Source organism: Dama dama, chromosome 28 (genome assembly GCF_033118175.1).
Source record: "Dama dama isolate Ldn47 chromosome 28, ASM3311817v1, whole genome shotgun sequence".
Taxonomy (NCBI): Eukaryota; Metazoa; Chordata; class Mammalia; order Artiodactyla; family Cervidae; genus Dama; species Dama dama.
The window spans coordinates 42,413,450-42,431,664 of NC_083708.1; the positions used below are offsets into that span (position 1 = coordinate 42,413,450).

The window sequence follows — 18,215 nt, forward strand, 5'->3', positions numbered from 1 at the left end:
ACATACTCAGACTTCCCTGAACTACTTGTTCAGGAAGTACTTCTCAGGAAGTACCATGTTCTTCCAAGTACTGAGGATGCTCATAATGCAACCTCTGCCTGGAACTCATTGCTCCTTCCCTTTTCTGACTAAACTGCCTCACTCATCCTCCTCCAGGAATCCTCCCTGGATCCCTTCCTCTATTCTAACATCTACTGCAGCACCTATCCCACTGTTTACTTTTTGGTGTTCTGAAGACACAAAGAATTCTTTGATGACAGAGGTCGCTCTTATTGTTTTTTATATCCCAGCCCTTAGTTAATATTTGCCAAATGACTGAAATCACGTTGCAAAGACTCTTTTAGAAACAAAAGGAAAAACACTTCTAAAATGCAAATCTTACACAATATTATTCTCACTGTTCATAAAGGTGTGTTTTAAAAAACATACATAAAGGTGTGTATTTAAAAGCAAATACAGAAGGGGACTTCCCTGGTAGTCCAGTGGCTAAGACTCCATTCTCCCAATGCATGGGGCTGAGATTCCATCCCTGATCAGGGAACTAGATCCCACATTTAGAGGCTGCATGCCCCAAATAAAAGATCCTGCATGCTGCAGTGAAGACCCAGCACAGCCAAATAACTAAATAAATGGTTTAAAAAAAAAAAAAAAAAAACAAACACATATAGAAGAATATACTGGAAACTGCCAACTGTCCTTCAATAAAGATTTTTCACACACCTGAACCTCCTAAATATACCACTATGTCAAATTGATTATTGCTCAAGGAACGCACCAATTCAGATAGTGTAACTGAATGCTTAGGCATGAAAGATAAAATCGTCACAAAACCACGGTAAAACATTTAAAAGCACTATGGCAGTTACACTTGGAATAACTAGGTGCTGCCATTTTCTACCACTGATTCCAATGGGGACAAGTCATGCACCCTTTGGTCTCAAGTTCTCCACCCATTAAATTGGGATAACCATCCCTGCCACTTCCCCCTCCACTCGGGTCCTGTGAGGACAGTGGAGCTACAACACCGAGTGGACATCTTCACAACCCGGGCCCCGCGGCCAGAAGTCTGAAGGAAACCCCAGGTGGAGTTCCGATCTCGTTATGGTAATAGTCCCTCACAACCCAGCTGCTCTCGTCAGCAAGCTGATAGCATAGCCTCCGGTGTGGCCTTTGCTACGCTTACTTTGTAGTCAAAGTCAAGTCTACATGGGTGGGCACAAGTTCCTCTCCCTGGCGCTTGGTCTGAACCAGAGGCAGCGAGGAACTCGTTCGTTCACAGCGACCGCCACAGTCCCCTCCTTGGACCCCGACACGTTCCTGCCGCGCGAAACCGACCCTGGGCCTTCAGCCTCCTCGAAGAGGGGTCGATCGAGGCCGAGGGTAGAGAGGACTCGAGAGTCAGGGTGGCCGGAGTGGAAAAGGTCGGGGGAAGTGAGCCGGGGATAGGCGCGCTCGCCAGAGGGGCTTACCTGGCCTCTCTGAGGGGCGCCAGGGGCGGGTGTGGAATGAACACCCCACAGTCAGACCGCGGAGGCTGCTGCTTCTTCTTGGAGCGCCAGATATGGAAAGAGGCGTGCTTTTTGGGGGGCCTGGACGGACTGGACTCCCCGGGGTCACCCTGAGGGGACAGCGACAGTGGCATCTTCTCGTCTGCCTCCTCCTCCTCCGGCTGCTCGGACGCTGCCCTCTCGGTCGCCCGGTTCTTGTCTTAATGAAAGAACTCACCTGGGCGCCCGCGGGCCCGCCTATCCCCGCGCGCCGGCCGACCCCGCCCCTCGTCGCGGGTCTGCAGCAGGGCGCCTCCCCCACGGCGCAGGAGGCGCGCGGCGGGAGCCCAGGTGGGGCGCTCGCCCGGAGCCGCAGGTATGGAGGACACGCCCCCTCGTCCCGGACCTCGGGGAGTGCGGCGGCCGCGGCACAGCGACACCTACTGGAAACCTTGGGAACCGCCCGCCTCTCTGTGGGCATCCTCTGTTCTGTTGTGGGAGCCAGAGCTGGGTCGGGTTTTGACATCTCCTCCGGTGCACGTGCCGTAGGTCGTCGGCGGAGTTGTTGGTCACTCTTGGCCTGTCCAAGGCTAGCACGAAGAATGGCTTAGCCACGAACCCCGCCTGAAGAAGGATGGGAGAGGCGCATCCCAGGGCCGGGCTGCCAGGCAATTAGGACTATTCTACTCTGACCTTCAGGTGTCTTGGGCAATGTCATGTGCTGGGTGGCTTCTGTTCCTGTTTGTAATCACAGGTGTCAACTGCTCTCCTCTCCCTTCAAGAGTTTGCATAATTAATCTGTACTTGCACCTCATAAAACACAAAAGGATAGAAAACAGAAGGGAATGAGCCATATTCCCCAGTTCCCTAGAACTTCAAAGATCCCTCACTGTGATCTAAACACCAGTCCCACAGGCCTCTCCAGACAACTGTTTTACTGCTAATGACTTCATTTTTTAACCTCACAATTGTGGTTAAATAGCAAAGGGAACTAATATCTAAGCAAAAAACCTCCATGAACATTTCATTTGAGGCATTACTAGAATATAAAGATTTCAAGAACCAAATACTACTTTAAAACTCAGTGCCGTCTAAGTTCCTCTTACACAGTAATACTTTCTCCTTTCTTTTCTCTTTGAAGATCCAGCTAATTCATTCATTCATTTACTCAATCACTCAAGGAACATTAATTTTTATTGAATTATTTTTAAGTTTATATTTTTATTGATGTAATCCTACATATAAGGGCTTCCTTCCATGGTGGCTCAGAGGTAAAGAATCTGCCTGCAATGCAGAAGACACAGGTTTGATTTCTGGGCTGGTAAGATCCCCTGGAGAAGGAAGAGGCAAACCATTCCAGTATTCTTGCCTGGGAAATGCCATGACAGAGGAGCCTGGCAGTCTACAGTCCACGGGGTCACAAAAAGTCGGACACAAGTTAACAACTAAAAAACAACAACAAAAAATTCTACATATAGTAAAAAAAAGAAAAAAAGCACAAACCATTAAGTATATAACTAAAATTTTCACATATTTATGTAGTTGGGGTATAAAATGTTTACACTTATGATATAACTATACCACAAGTCATTTGTCTATTCTACTGTGGATGGACATATAGGTGTTTCCAGTTTGGGGCTATTATTAATAAAGCTGGTATGAACCTATTCTATATAACCATTCATTTCTTTTGGGTATGTACCCAAGAGTTCACCCACTGGGTTATACAGTGGACAGCTGTTCAGCTTCAGCTGATTTGCCAAAATATTTTCCAAAATGGTTGTATCAATTTATTCTCCTTTCAGGAATGTTTAAAGCTTCCAGTTTTTCTATATTTTTATCAACACTTGATATTATCAAGTTTTTTTCACTGTAGCCATTTGGATGGAGGGGTAGTGTTGTCTCATTGCAGTTTTAATTTATATTTCCTCAAGAAACATTTACTGAATTCACTGAGTACTAATTATGTGCTGGGCCTTGACTTGCATGCAGGGAGAGGAAGGGTGACTGACAGACACATAGATGATATACATCAAAGGGTAAGAGAAGTAGCAGAGGTGTGTGCCAGGCATTAAAGGAGTTTGGAAACATTACTAACCCAGCTTGCCAGTTTGGGAGGGAGGAAGAGGAGCAGTCAGTAAAGGTTTATTATAAAAATAGCCCTTGAGTTGAATCTTAAAAGGCAAAGGGATCAGCAAGAAAAGGGGAAGAGGAAAAAATGACACCTCATGCACATTTGCTCATATATTTACAAGCTCAGTAATTCATTCTTTCATTTGTGACTCTTCCAAGCAGAACTCTTCATGCTACCTGTTCTTTGTACCACCAGGGAATCTGGAATATATTTCAGTTCTGTTCATAGAATGTGTGTGTGTGTGTGTGTGTGTGTGTGTGTGTGTGTGTGTTAGTTGCTCAGTCGTGTCCAACTCTTTGCAACCCCATGGATCGGGGCCCACCAGGCTTCCTGTGTCCATAGGATTTTCCAGACAAGCATACTGGAGTGGGCAGCCATTCCCTTCTCCAGGGGATCTTCCCGACCTAGGTATCAAACCCGTGTCTCCCACAATGCAGGCAGACTCTTTACTATCTGAGACACTAGGGAAGCTTCTGTTCATAGTACATGGCATTATTTGTTTACATATGTGTCTCCTATTAGCCTGAGAGCAACTTAAGAATATTACTCACATTTTCAAAATATAAATATCTATTCATTGAAATAATTAATGAAATGAATTGGTATATCAACTTAAACACCTAGAATGTTTCAGGCACAGGTCTTGTAGACTGTGTACTTTGCGAGAGCGAAGATCACATGGGTCTTGTTTCCTACGATATCCCCAGTGACTAGCACAGTGCATGGCACAGAGTTGGAACCCAATATATATTTATTATGTGAATGATGTAAGAAATTAGAACCACACATGGAAGTCTAAGATATAGTACTTACAATTCACCTGGTCAGAGAAATAGACACGTAAATACAATTTGATAAAATACGACTTGTACAATAAAACTTCATGTGTTCTAAGCAAAGTGTTTCACTGTTTTCTAGTCATTGCAAAAACAGATCCACTTAGGCTTCTTTAAGCAATAAATTAACTTATCATGGCATGTTAGACAGCTCACAGAATATCCCACAAGCCAGAGAGCCAGACTCTGAAGTCCAAACATGCTCAGCTGCCCCTGATAGCTGGTCTCACAAACACCACTCTAATCACCTCTCAGCAGTAGGGGCTACACACAGGCAGCTCTGCTACTGCCATGCCAAGAATCAAAGGCCTGTTCTGATCACTCTTGACTGAAGACCAAGACTCACCCTCTTACACACTAATGCTAACTTCTTTGAAAAAAAAAAGAAGTCCTATGCAGGTACATCTGATCAGAGAGCTCAGATCATCTAATGACTGCCTAGCTGCAAGGGAAATTTGAGTTTTCTGGCTGGGAAAGATTGAAGGCAGGAGAACAGAGTAACAGAAGATGAGATGGTTGGATGGCATCATCAACTCAATTGACATGAGTCTGCGCAAACTCTGGGAGATAGTGAAGGACAGGGAAGCCTAGCTGCAGTCCATAGGGTCACAAAGAGTCAGACATAACTGAGTGACTGAACAACAACTTCAGAGACATGAAATTCATGTGGCTAAAAAATTGCCAAAGATAACACAGGTACTCAGAAGAATCTAGGCAGCCAAAAGCATGAAAGATGGTCACTGCCAAAGGAAAGGGCAAAAGGCTATGGGAACACAGAAAAAAGTGACTAATTCTAGATGGCTCAGGGAAGTCATCAGCAGGGAGGTGACAGGTTGATGAGCTGTGCTGATGAATAAGAATTTATCAGAAGGAGAAAAGAAGGCTGGCAATCCAGAAAGAGTAAACAACATGGGCCAAGGCCCAGTGTTGTGAAAGGGCATGTGTTGGTGGGAAATAGTGAGAAGTTCAGTGAGGTTGGATAAAAGGGGATGGGGTGGAGCAGGATGGCAGCTGATGATGTTATTAAGATCAGGTGGGGCCAGATTGCTAAGCACTTGGTAAGCCATGCTTTTAAGGAACGGGGACTTGGCTTTGTAGGTGATAGGGACTCAGCTTACATTTTTAAGAAGAGTGACATGAGCAAACTTGGGCCTCATGAAGTGTTCCCTGCATGGAACGGGATAGGGAGAAGCTAGAGAGGGGCAACTATTTAAGGAAGGCCAGTTAAGAGGACACAGCAAGAGGTCAGGGGTCAGGGGAGAGGTGATGGGCGCTCCCACCAAGTCAATGGGGTGGACACAGACAGGAGGGGATGAATACAAAACCACGTAGGAGATGGAATCACCAGGAATGGTAGTGAAAAAAAAAGAAGTCATCGAGTATGATAATGAGGTTAGATTTCCAGCTTAGGTAAATGGATAAAGGTGAAACCATTAACTAAAAACAGGAAAGCAGGAGAAAGATCAGGGCATGAAAATAAATTTGGTTTTGAACATATTGAGGCTGAAGTGATTTGAGGCTGTATAGACACAGATGTCTAAGAATTTCATTGAAAAATATGGTTCTGGAGGCCACAGGTCAGGGCTACACACGTAGATTCGGACATCATCAGTGAACAGGTGGGAGCTTGAACAGGTGAGAGCTGATATCATGAAATCAGATGAAATTACCTTGGGCAACTGTGTGAAATAAGGATAAGTGAGGATCAAGGACAAACCCCTGAGTAACACTGACATTCATGTGCTTTTCAGGTAAGGGGAAGCCCACACACAACAGAGGCCAGATAGAGCAGTTAAAGAGATAGGAGGGGCAGGAACAGAGATGCAGACATAGAGAACAGGCTCGTGCACACAGCGGGGCAAGGAGGAGGGGATGAATTGAGAGAGTAGCATTGAAACATATACATTACCATATGTAAACTAGACAGCTGGTGGGAAGTTGTTGTATAACACAGGGAGCTCAGCTCAGTGCTCTGTGATGACCTAGAGGGGTGGGATGGGGTGGGGAGTGGGAGGGAAGTTCAAGAGGGAGGGGACATATGTATACTTATGGCTGATTCATGCTGTTCTATGGCAGAAACCAACACAACATCCTTCAATTAAAAATAAATAAATAGAAAAAGAGATAGGAGGTTGCCTAAGGGCAGAGTGTATCTATCCCTATGGCAAGCTCATGTGATGTCTACCTTCAAGATTTAATAGATAGATAGAGGCTGGGTCTTCTATATATATTATAATGCCCTTTGTACTCCTTGTCTCTCCAGCAATCTCAGGTCCATTTAACATCTCCCCTCATTTTCCAACAGAGAATAAGGCCAAGAGGCCAACTCCCTCTAACTTACACTGATTTTTTTTTCTTTCTTTAGCCTTCTGTGATATTTTCTATCTCAATTTAAGTTGACATTGTAGTTAATTGTAAAAAAAATTGCCCATAATTCTCATCTCTTCCCATAAAGGAGTAGAATCCATTTACTCACTCCTTCAACCTAGGTTAGTCATTGACTTATTTTGGCAAATGAAACATTAGCACATGTGATGCAAGCAATATTTGACATGAGCTTGCACTTTCTTGGGTCCCAAAGATCCCCTGGAGCAGAGCACGGTAACCCACTCCAGTGTTACTGCCTGGAGAATCCCATGGACAAAGGAGCTTGGATGGCTACGGTCCATAGGGTCGAAAAGAGTTGGACACGACAGAAGCAACTTAGCATGCATGCATGCACTTCAAGGCTCAGTTCCTTGCTTCTCTTGGAATCTTGCTGCTTATGAACATACCTGAACTAGCCTGCAGGATGATGAGAGATGTATGGCTAAGTCAAACCCATCACCCCCAACCATCAGAAAAATGAGTGAGATTGTCTGGGACCAGCCACTCCTAGTCAAGCCACGACCTGATCTCTGACACACGAAAAGAGCCCACTGGAGATCAGCTAAGGCCGTCCCAGACCACAACTGCCCAGCAGATTCATGAGCCAAATAAACAGTACAGTTTTAAGCCACTAGGTTATTGTCTTAAAATATTTGTTAAAAAAAATCAGTGACCAGGCACAAGTTTCAATAAACAGCCAACTCAGTTGTGAACACCTTTTGTTTCTTAACCTCAAAGACACACAATGAATGTAGGCGATGGAAAAATCCTGAAGGACCATATAAAGATTCCATTATGTCCAAACTACTTAATAAGAAAATGCATCTATTTCTATGAGGCAATACATTCTGAATTTTAAACAACTGGCTTTAAAAAATGCAGCTAATTTTGTAGTTTGGAGATTTCAAAAATAGGGCTTGATCTTCATACTTGAACAGACCAAACTTCAGAACTCTCGTATCTGTATCAATTTTCTGTTGACTCTTTTTGCATAAAAAACTGTCCCCAAATTTAGTAGTTAAATTGAACACTAATTTCAATTCTTTCTAATATAGTAGAAACACAAAATGTTTATTATATTAAGGCCACTTTGAGGATTTCCTGTTCCTTCTATTAAAATTATTTTAAAGTAAATTTTTAATTTATCTAATATAGTAAAACACTTTGCAGCCGACTTAGGCTAAAGATGCATCATGTCAGAACTCTAAAGAAAACTATAATGCAGGTAATTATTTTATTTGTGAAATTCAATGGCAAGCTACCTGATGATAGGAACTGTCTGGGTCTGACGTGTCGGGCGGCAATGAACTCCCAAAGTTTATCCTAGGATATTTCTAGATTCAAGTGGCTAAAGGAGTCCTTAGTTATGAAGTAAAGTTAAAACTCACAACTACTAAAATATCTAGTTCCATATCAATGAACCGAACATTTACTCACTTTTAATCTTGTGGAATAAAGTGTATGCCTCTAATTTGACACAAAATTTATCTTGTAATTCATTTACCCTATTCTTAGTATTTTTGAAAGGGTCAGTTTATTTTTCTCTTGTTACAGCTCTATGGCCATTGTGTAACAAAATGGGAAATACATTTGTTGAACAAACTGAATACAACAAAGTAGTAATGGCAGGGTGGCGTATTTAAATTGTGAGATTTAGAGTCAGACAGACCTTGGCTGGAGTCCAAGCTCTGCCACTTACTACTAATTATGCAACTCTGAATAAATTACTCAACTACTCTTAGCCTCAGTTTTTCTTCTCTAAAAAAAAGGTGAGGGGAGAAACACTAAAGTAATTATGAGGATTAAATAATGTGTGTAATAGGGGACATAAGAGGATTTTGGGGGTGATGGAAATATTCATATTCTGTATCATGATTGTAATGGTAATTAGTGACATAACTATGGCATTTGTCAAAATTCATGGAACTGTACACCAAAAGGTATGAATTTCTGAATGTCAAGTATACCTCAGTAAGCCTTACTTTTAAATATAGTAATAAAAAATTTAAATGCATATAAAGTAATTAGCACAGTGTTTGACACTTAATAAGTGCATAATAAATTATAGTTTTATGGGGCTATATCAGAATTATGAAACATTTATTCTTCCATTGTCATAGCAATGATTCTCCCCATAGTTACTAAAATCCTACATCTTGGTGTACTGAATTGAAGATCAATTTCAGCATTCCTTGTATACCTCTTCTGCTCTTTAAATGTTATTAAATATCCAAGGAAAGTACCAGAGAACAGTTGCTGCCCAGGTGGTTCAGTGGTAAAGAATCTGCCTGCCAAGCAGGAGACTCGGGTTCACTCCCTGGGTCAGGAAGATCCCCTGGAAAAGGCTCCTTTGTCCATGGGGTCACAAGAGAGGTGGACACGACTTAGCAAATAAACAACAGCAAAGGAACAGTCAAAGAATACTTGCAGCTACAGTGCTGAATATTTTCACTTTACAAAGATCTATTAAACTCCCATTGAGGGCCGATGCTATGGGATGCAGAGAGATATAAAGACGATACGTGTGTTCGTCCGTCTTAAACACTTAATATATTTTCATTCATTCCAAAACTGTCTTTTGAATGTCAATTATGGGCCGAACATTTGCCCTTGGAAATATATTTGGAACTGGGGGAGATAATTACTATCCTTATGAATCAGTCTCGTGGGAGAAGTGGACTTTCACCCAAGAATTACCCAAATACATATTAAAAGTCTCAAAAATAGATACAAATGATCAGCTGGCTTGGAAACATCACAGAAAAGACAGCTGACCTGAAATTCAGCAGAGATGAGCACAAACCAAGAGTTTGTTTTCTGTGTGTGTGTGGTGCAGGAATATGGCAGATAAGAAGCTGAAAGATAGAATTCCAGTGGTAGAGAAATTCTTTCTAGAAGGGGTTCTCAACTTTGGATTTCAAACATGTGGTCTATGCACACGTAGGGGACAGACTTACGGACATGGGGGATGGGGGAAGGAGAGGGTGGAATGAAAGGAGAGAGGAGCATGGAAACATATATGCTACCATATGTAAAATAGACAGCCAGTGGGAATTTCCCATATGACCCAGGGAACTCAAACTGGAGTTCTGTGATAATCTAGACGGGTGGGATGGGGAGGGAGGTGGGAGGGGAGTTCAGAAGGGAGGAGACATGTGTATACCTGTGGCTGGTTCATGTTCATGTATGGCAGAAGCCAGCACAATATTGTGAAGCAATTATCCTTCAATTAAAAATAAATAAAGTTAAAAAAAATGTGATCTATGGACAATTGGGGATGTTTGAATATAGATTTATGTTAGATAATGACGTCATATCAATGCTGAATTTTCAGTGTTGTAATTATACTGTGGTTATGTAGGAGATTATTCTTTTGCTTAGGAGACATGTTGAAGTATTTATAGGTAAAAGTGTCTTGACAGCACAATATTTTCAAATAATTCAACAAAAATAATGTTGAATAAAGATGATAGATAAACAGATATAAAAGTGGCAAATTTTTACAGTTTGATGAATCAGAGTGAAGAGTATATTGTTGTTTATTGTACTATCCTTTCTGTCCTTCCATTTCCCATCTCTCTTCCTTTATGCTATTGTCACATATTTTACTTTAAAATATGTCATAAACCTCTCATTCCATTTCTATTGTTCTTCTTTAAATAATAAATTATCTTAAAAAAATTTTTATTCTAGAGTAAGATTTAGGAGTTCATCACTGCCTTACAAGTCAGACTGACAGTTCCTGTCCTTAGGTAGCTTACCATCAAATTTCACAGATGAAAAAATTATCTGAATTAAGATTTTATTTGGTTAGTTTAAAACCACAATCACAAAAAACTAACCAAACTGATCACATGAACCACAACCTTGTCTAATCCAATGAAACTATGAGCCATGCTATGTAGGGCCACCCAAGATGAGGGGGTCATGATGGAGAGTTCTGACAAAACGTGGTCCACTGGAGAAGGCAGTGGCAAACCACTTCAGCATTCTTGCCTTGACAACCTCATGAACTGTACAAAAAGGCAAAAAGATATGACACTGAAAGATAAAGTCCCCAGGTCGATAGGTGCCCAATATACTACTGGAGAAGAGTGGAGAAATAGCTCCAGAAAGAATGAAGGGGCTGAGCCAAAGCGGAAAAAGCGCCCAGTTGTGGATGTGTCTAATAGTGAGAGTAAAGTCCGATGCTGTAAAGAACAATATTGCGTAGGAACTTGGAATGTTAGGATCAAGAATCAAGGTAAATGGGAAGTGGTCAAACAGGAGATGGCAAGAGTGAACATTGACATTTGAGGAGTCAGTGAACTAAAATGGACAGGAATGGGCAAATTTAATTCACATGACCACTATATCTACTACTGTGGACAAGAATCCCTTAAAAGGAATGGAGTAGCCCTCATAGCCAACAAAAGAGTCCAAAATGCAGTATTTGGTTGCAGTCTCAAAAATGACAGAATGATCTCTGCTTCTTTCCAAGGCAAACCATTCAGTATCACAGTAATCCAAGTCTATGCCCCAACCAGTAATGCTGAAGAAGCTGAAGTTGAATGGTTCTATGAAGACCTTCAAGACCTTCTAGAACTAACACCGGAAAAAAAAAAAAAAAAAAAGTCCTTTTCATCACAGGGGACTGGAATGCAAAGTAAGAAGTCAAGAGATACCTAGAGTAACAGGCAAGTTTGGCCTTGAAGTACAAAATGAAGCAAGTCAAAGGCCAACAGAGTTTTGCCAAGAGAATGCACTAGTCATAGCAAACACTCTATTCCAACAATACAAGAGACATCACCAGTGGGTCAATACCAAAATCAGATTGATTATATTCTTTTCCATCGAAGACGGAGAATCTATAGAGTCAGCCAAAACAAGATCAGGAGCTGGCTGTGGCTCAGATCATGAACTCCTTACTGCCAAATTCAAACTTAAATTGAAGAAAGTAGGGAAAACCATAGGCCATTCAGATATGACCTAAATCAAACCCCTTATGATTATACAGTGGAAATGACAAATAGATTCAAGGGATTAGATCTGATAGACAGAGTGCCTGAAGGACTGTGGAAGGAGGTTCATAACATTATACAGAAGGAGGTGATCAAAACCATCCCCAAGAAAAAGAAATGCTAAGGCAAAATGGTTGTCTGAGGAGGCCTTACAAATAGCTGGGAAAAGAAGAGAAGCTAAAGACAAAGGAGAAAAGGAAAGATATACCCATTGAATGCAGAGTTCCAAAGAATAGCAAGGAGAGATGAGAAAGTCTTCCTAAATGAACAATGTAAAGAACTAGAGGAAAACAATAGAATGGGAAAGACTAGAGAACTCTTCAAGAAAATTAGAGAGACCAAGGGAACATTTCACGCAAAGATGGGCACAATAAAGGACAGAAACAGTATGGGCCTAAGAGAAGCAGAAAATATTAAGAAGAGGTGGCAAGAATACACAGAAGAACTATACAAAAAAGATCTTAATGACCCAGATAACCATGATGGTATGATCACTGTCCTAGAGCCAGACATTTTAGAGTGCAAAATCAAGTGGGCCTTAGGTAGCATCACTATGAACAAAGCTAGTGGAGGTGATAGAATTCCAGCTGAGCTATTTAAAATTCTAAAAGATGATGCTGTGAAAGTTATGCACTCAATATGCCAGCAAATTTGGAAAACTCAACGGTGGCCACAGGACTGGAAAACGTCAGTTTTCATTCCAATCCCAAAGAAAGGCAATGCCAAAGAATGTTCAAACTACTGCACAATTGCACTCATTTCACATGCTAGCAAAGTAATGCTCAAAATTCTCCAAGCTAGGCTTCAATAGTACATGGACTCAAGCTGGATTTAGAAAAGGCAAGGGAACCAGAGATCAAACTGCCAACATCTGTTGGATCATAGAGAAAGCAAGAGAATTCCAGAAGAACACCTACTTCTGCTTCATTGACTATGCTAAAGCCTTTGAAGAGATGGGAATACCAGACCACATTACCTGCCTCCTGAGAAATCTGTGTGCAGGTCAAGAAGCAACAGTTAGAACTGGACATGAAACAACGGACTGGTTCCAAATTGGGAAAGGAGTATAATAAGACTGAATACTGTCACCCTGCTTATTTAACTTATATGCAGAGTACATCATGCGAAATCTCAGGTTGGAGGAAGCACAAGCTGGAATCAAGATTGCTGGGAGAAATATCAATAATCTCAGATATGCAGATGACACCACCCTTATGGCAGAAAGTGAAGAGGAACTAAAGAGCCTCCTGATGAAAGTGAAAGAAAAGAGTGAAAAAGCTGGCTTAAAACTCAATATTCAAAAAACAAAGATAATGGCATCCAATCCCATCACTTCATGGCAAATAGATGGTGAAAAAAAATGGAAACAGTGAGAGACTTTATTTTCTTGGGCTCCAACCATTCAACCACCTCATCCTCTGTTGTGCAGATCACTGCAGATGGTGACTGCTGCCATGAAATTAAAAGACGTTTGTTCCTTGGACAAAAAGCAATGACAAATCTAGACAGTGTATTAAAAAGCAAAGACATTACTTTAGTAGCTAATAAAGGTCTGTATAGTCAAAGCTATGGTTTTTCCAGTAGTCATGTATGGATGTGAGAGTTGGACCATAAAGAAGGCTGAGTGCTGAAGAATTGATGCTTTTGAACTGTGGCACTGGAGAAGACTCTGAGAGTGCCTTGGACTGCAAGGAGATCAAAGCAGTCAATCCTAAAGGAAAACAATCCTGAATATTCTTGGAAGGATGGATGCTGAAGTTGAAGCTCCAATCCTTTGGCCACCTGATGCGAAGAACTGACTCATTGGAAAAGACCCTGATGCTGAGAAAGATTGAAGGCAGGAAGAGAAAAGTAAGAACAAGTAAGTCAGAAGAAGAAAGACAAATATCATATGACATCACTTATAAGTGAAATCTAAAATACAATACAAATGAACCTATCTATGAGACAGAAACAGACTCAAAGACGGAGAATAGACTTGTGTTTGTCAAGGGGAAAGTAAGTGAGGGACGAACAGGTTAGGAGTTTGGGATTAGCAGATGCAAGCTATTATATATATGATGGATAAACAAGAAAGTCCTACTATACAGCACAGATAACTATATTTAGTTCTGTGATAAATAACAATAGAAAAGAATATACATACATATAACTCACTTTGCTGTACATCAGAAATTAACACAACATTGTAAATCAACTATAGGTCAATAAAATTTTTTGAAAAGATTTCTCAATATGGAGATTTAGTTTATTACAATGATCCTATGTCATGCTTATTTCATGACATTACCTTTAATGGCTACAAATTTATTCTTCAAGGACTTTTTAAAAAAATAAAACCACAAGTTATTCAAAAGCAAATATAATAAACTAAATGATCCAAATACATATTTTTTCCAGTAGAAGGGGTGATAGAAATTAGCTATAATTATAAAGTAATGTGAATTATTTTTCTTCTACGTTTTTTTTTAACTGGTTTTAAAGACAAACACCAAAGAGTTTTATTGATGCTTCAAGTAATTACATTATTATTTAACAAATGTGTAGCCTTCTGGAGTTTCAACTTTGAGGAACAACATAATTTACATTTCATTATCCTTTTCTAGAACTCATCTAACTTTACAATTGTACCTTTTAGCTAATGGCCTTAATTTTAGTTATAAAAAGCATTTAGTGGTAATTGGAAGTTAACAATGGAATTTTTTTAAGAGCTCGAAAATACATTTTATTTATCATTATTGAAGTATAGTTGATTTACAATATCATGTAATTTACAATATCATGTAAGATTTACAATATCATGTAAGTTGATTTACAATATCATGTAAGTACAGTGATTCCTATTTTTTGCAGATTATATTCCATTATAGATTATTATAAGATATTGAGCATAATCCCCTGTGCTATAAAGTAAATCTTTGTTGCTTATCTGTTTTATGTTTAGTAGATTGTATGTATTAATCCCATGCTCCTAATTTGTCCCTCCTCCTCACCTTTGATACCATAAATTTGTTTCCTATGTCTGAATCTGTTTGTTTACGGATTCATTATTATTATTATTTTTTAGATTCCACATATAAGTGATATCACAAAGTATCTTTCTCTGTCTGACATTTCACTAACCATAATGTTCTTTAAGTCTATCCATGTCGTTCCAAATGGCAATATTTAATTCTTCTTATGGCTGAGTAATATTCCATTACACACACACACATATCATCACACCTTCTTAAGCCAATTGTCTATTGATGGGCAACACTGTTATTATTAATAAATACATCCTTCATTCAGTTAATAAGCAGGTCTCAGGGCTACATGGGACCTGAAACATGCTTGAGGAGTGCAACACATAAAACTAATAAATATTAAATGATTGGGGTCAAAATTTAAAAGTTGCTGCTTTAATGTGGGCCTTTAATAATTATTTTATTAGCTTACTAATCTAATGCATAAAAATGAATACATTTTATTTTTGTCTCCTTTCTTGGCTGTGCCTTAGTCCAGCATTATTCCTCTGTTCCTTAATCCTGAATCTTGGCCTAAATAACTAATCAGGACAACACGAATACCTGATTTACATTCAAACTGCTTGGAAACAGTCCTGTCCTGCAACTAAAATATGGTGATCCACATACCACCCAAGTTAAGCACTGCCCATTGTAGCGAATTGAGAATATTATATAATTTATCCAGCTGAATAAAGACTTTGCAAGAGAAGGCATAATTCTTACATAAAGAAACAGAAAAAAATTATAGAGTACTGGATTTTTTTCTTCATATTTATATGATTCCAGAAAAGGATTTAAGGTAGGTGAGTAAACTATATTACTCATAAGCAATAGGCTGTGTAGGTTGATTTTCCCACTCAAAAATATAATTTCACACACTGTGAAAGCATAATAAAAGTAGCTTAGATATTTAAGCAACCGGATTCAAACACTACTGACCTGGCTGGCTGTTGTTTAGTTGCTAAGTTGTGTCTGACCCTTTTGTGATCCCATGAACTGTAGTTTGCCAGGCTCCTCTGTCCATGGACTTTCCCAGGCAAGAATACTGGAGTGGGTTGCCATTTCCTTCGCTAGAGGATCCTCCCAACCCAGCGACTAAACTCATGTCTCCTGCATAGCAGGCAGATTCTTTCCTCTGAGCCACCAGGGAAGGCCCACTGAGCTTGCTAGTTTATACATGGTAATGTATACATGGGACAATCTAGCCCATCAGTTACTATATATATAGCATCCAGAGCAATTCATATCAATGTGGGCTAATTATTCTGACTAAATGGATCCGTCAATTCAACTCAAAAGTTAGTACTTTGATTTCCCTCCCACTGAATTGACATTGTCTTTGTGATGTACCCATTATCTAAATTATGGCGTTCCAGATCAAGCCCATAGTAACAGATCTTAAACCTCAATCCCCACTGACCAACGCCTTCCCTCCAATCAGTCATTATTTCTCCTTTTCACCCACTCCTTTCCATCCCATACCATCATCTTTCTTGTAATTTCTCAATTGCTGCAGTAGCTTTTCAGATGCTCCCGTCACCACCAATACTGGTCAAAAACCGCTTCATGCCGTGGTCTGAGAAAGTTTCCCAAACCACAAACCTGATCATATCACATCCTTAATTGAAACCCTTCAAAATGGCTCCCCTGTGGTTACAGCAGGAACTTTAGAACCTTCTTTACATAACCAACTGGAAGCAATACTCACAGCACAAGGCACACATACTAATTCACGATGTGCATATATATGCATGACTGAAGTAAAAATTTTATGGAGCAAACTTACCCTTAATTCTTGTGATGCACTCTGATATTTCCTATTCTATTCGATTCTTCTGTTCTATAAAATTCAATTTCACACACACAGAAATTATTGATTCCAAACTGTAGTGCTGAAGAAGACTCTTGAGAGTCCCTCGAACAGCAAGGAGATCAAACCAGTCCATCCTAAAGGAAATCAACCCTGAATATTCATTGGAAGGACTGATGCTGAAGCTCCAATCCTTTGGCTACCTCATGCGAAGAGCTGACTCATTGGAAAAGACCCTGATGCTGGGAAAGATTGAAGGCAGGAGAAGGGGACGACAGAGGATGAGATGGTTGGATGGCATCACTGACTCAATGGACATGAGTTTAAGCAAACTCAGGGAGAGAGTGAAGGACAGGAAAGCCTGGTGTGCTGCAGTTCCTGGAGTCACAAAGAGTTGGACACAACTTAGTCACTGAACAACAACAAACTGATCTTGCAAACCACTAATAGATCATAAAGTACAGTTTGAAAAATGCTGGTCTGGAGGATGAAGTTTAAACTATTTACCTCCGTTTCCAAGCCTTCTTCTGATATAGATCTGGATGACAATTCTGGGTTCATTCATTCATTATCTCACCAATAAATAGCTGACCAAAGCTTACTCACTCACTAGCTGTCCGGCCCTAGGCCCTAGTGAGTAAAGGCTCAGTGCTGACCAGAAGAATTCAGTATTTTGTGGAACACAGATCAGCACAAAGGCCATTACCATTCAGTAATGAAATAAAGGTAAGACTCAGCCAACGCAATTAATTCCGACCCCAAAGGGCTCATCAGCACAACAGGCTAGCGGACTCAGCTTCAAGCGCCCGGCTGTCCATAAACACATTTCAGAGATCTGTCGGTAATTTTTAAGAGGCACGCCAACGTTATGGGCTTTCGTTTCCTCTAGTGATTTGTAATATGCGTTTTATGATTGGAAACTTTTCTGTACAGCACTCCAATAAACATTTTGGTTTTAAATTCAAAAAAAGAAGACGACTCGCCGGCAGGCGCTCTGGCTCGGCTCGGGCTCCCAGGGCCTCCCCCGCCGCATCCCCTCCCCGCCTCCCACACCCGCCAAACTCGCTGCGACTCCAACCAGAGCTGCCCCCCGCCACCACCCCGCTCCGTACCCCGGGAGCGCACCGCTCACTGTGCCCCTTCCCGCCTCCCCGCCGCCCCGCGCCGCCCCGCGCCGCGTTCCCTTCCCCTCGCCACCCGCTCCCTCCCACCCCAGCACCCTGAAGCCCCGCACCCTGGAGGAGGAGGTCCGGACGCAGCTTGCCTGCGGACTTTAAACCCAGAGAACTCTACCCGCCCTTCGGGGCGTTCACGGGGTATGAAGGGTCCCTGACCAAGCTCTCATCGAGCAGCCCGCGGGTGTTGTGATCCGTGACAGCCGGGCCGGAGCAGAAGCCGTCAGAACGCATTGAACCGTATTCGCTTTGATCCTGAGAACCCGCAGACCCTGAGGCTCAAGTTTGCCAAAGCCAACACCAAGACGGCCAAGAACAAGCTGATGGCCACACCAAATCCCACCAACGCCTACCCCGCTCTAGAGCGCCCTTTAGCGTATGGGACGCCTAAGACCTGA

General features: G+C 41.2%; 1 protein-coding gene and 1 pseudogene across 1 annotated transcript in view; one reads left to right on the forward strand and one right to left on the reverse strand.

Annotated features, from left to right (window-relative positions):
* CRYBG1 (crystallin beta-gamma domain containing 1) overlaps positions 1-1,713 on the reverse strand; it is a 223,908-nt gene extending 222,195 nt beyond the window's left edge. The window contains exon 1 of the mRNA XM_061131909.1: positions 1,470-1,713. Within this exon, the coding sequence (XP_060987892.1) occupies positions 1,470-1,642 (173 nt within the window). The 5' untranslated portion in view covers positions 1,643-1,713. The remainder of the gene's footprint in view (positions 1-1,469) is intronic.
* A 408-nt stretch (positions 1,714-2,121) lies between these two features.
* On the forward strand, positions 2,122-18,215 carry LOC133048190 (RNA-binding protein with multiple splicing 2-like; annotated as a pseudogene).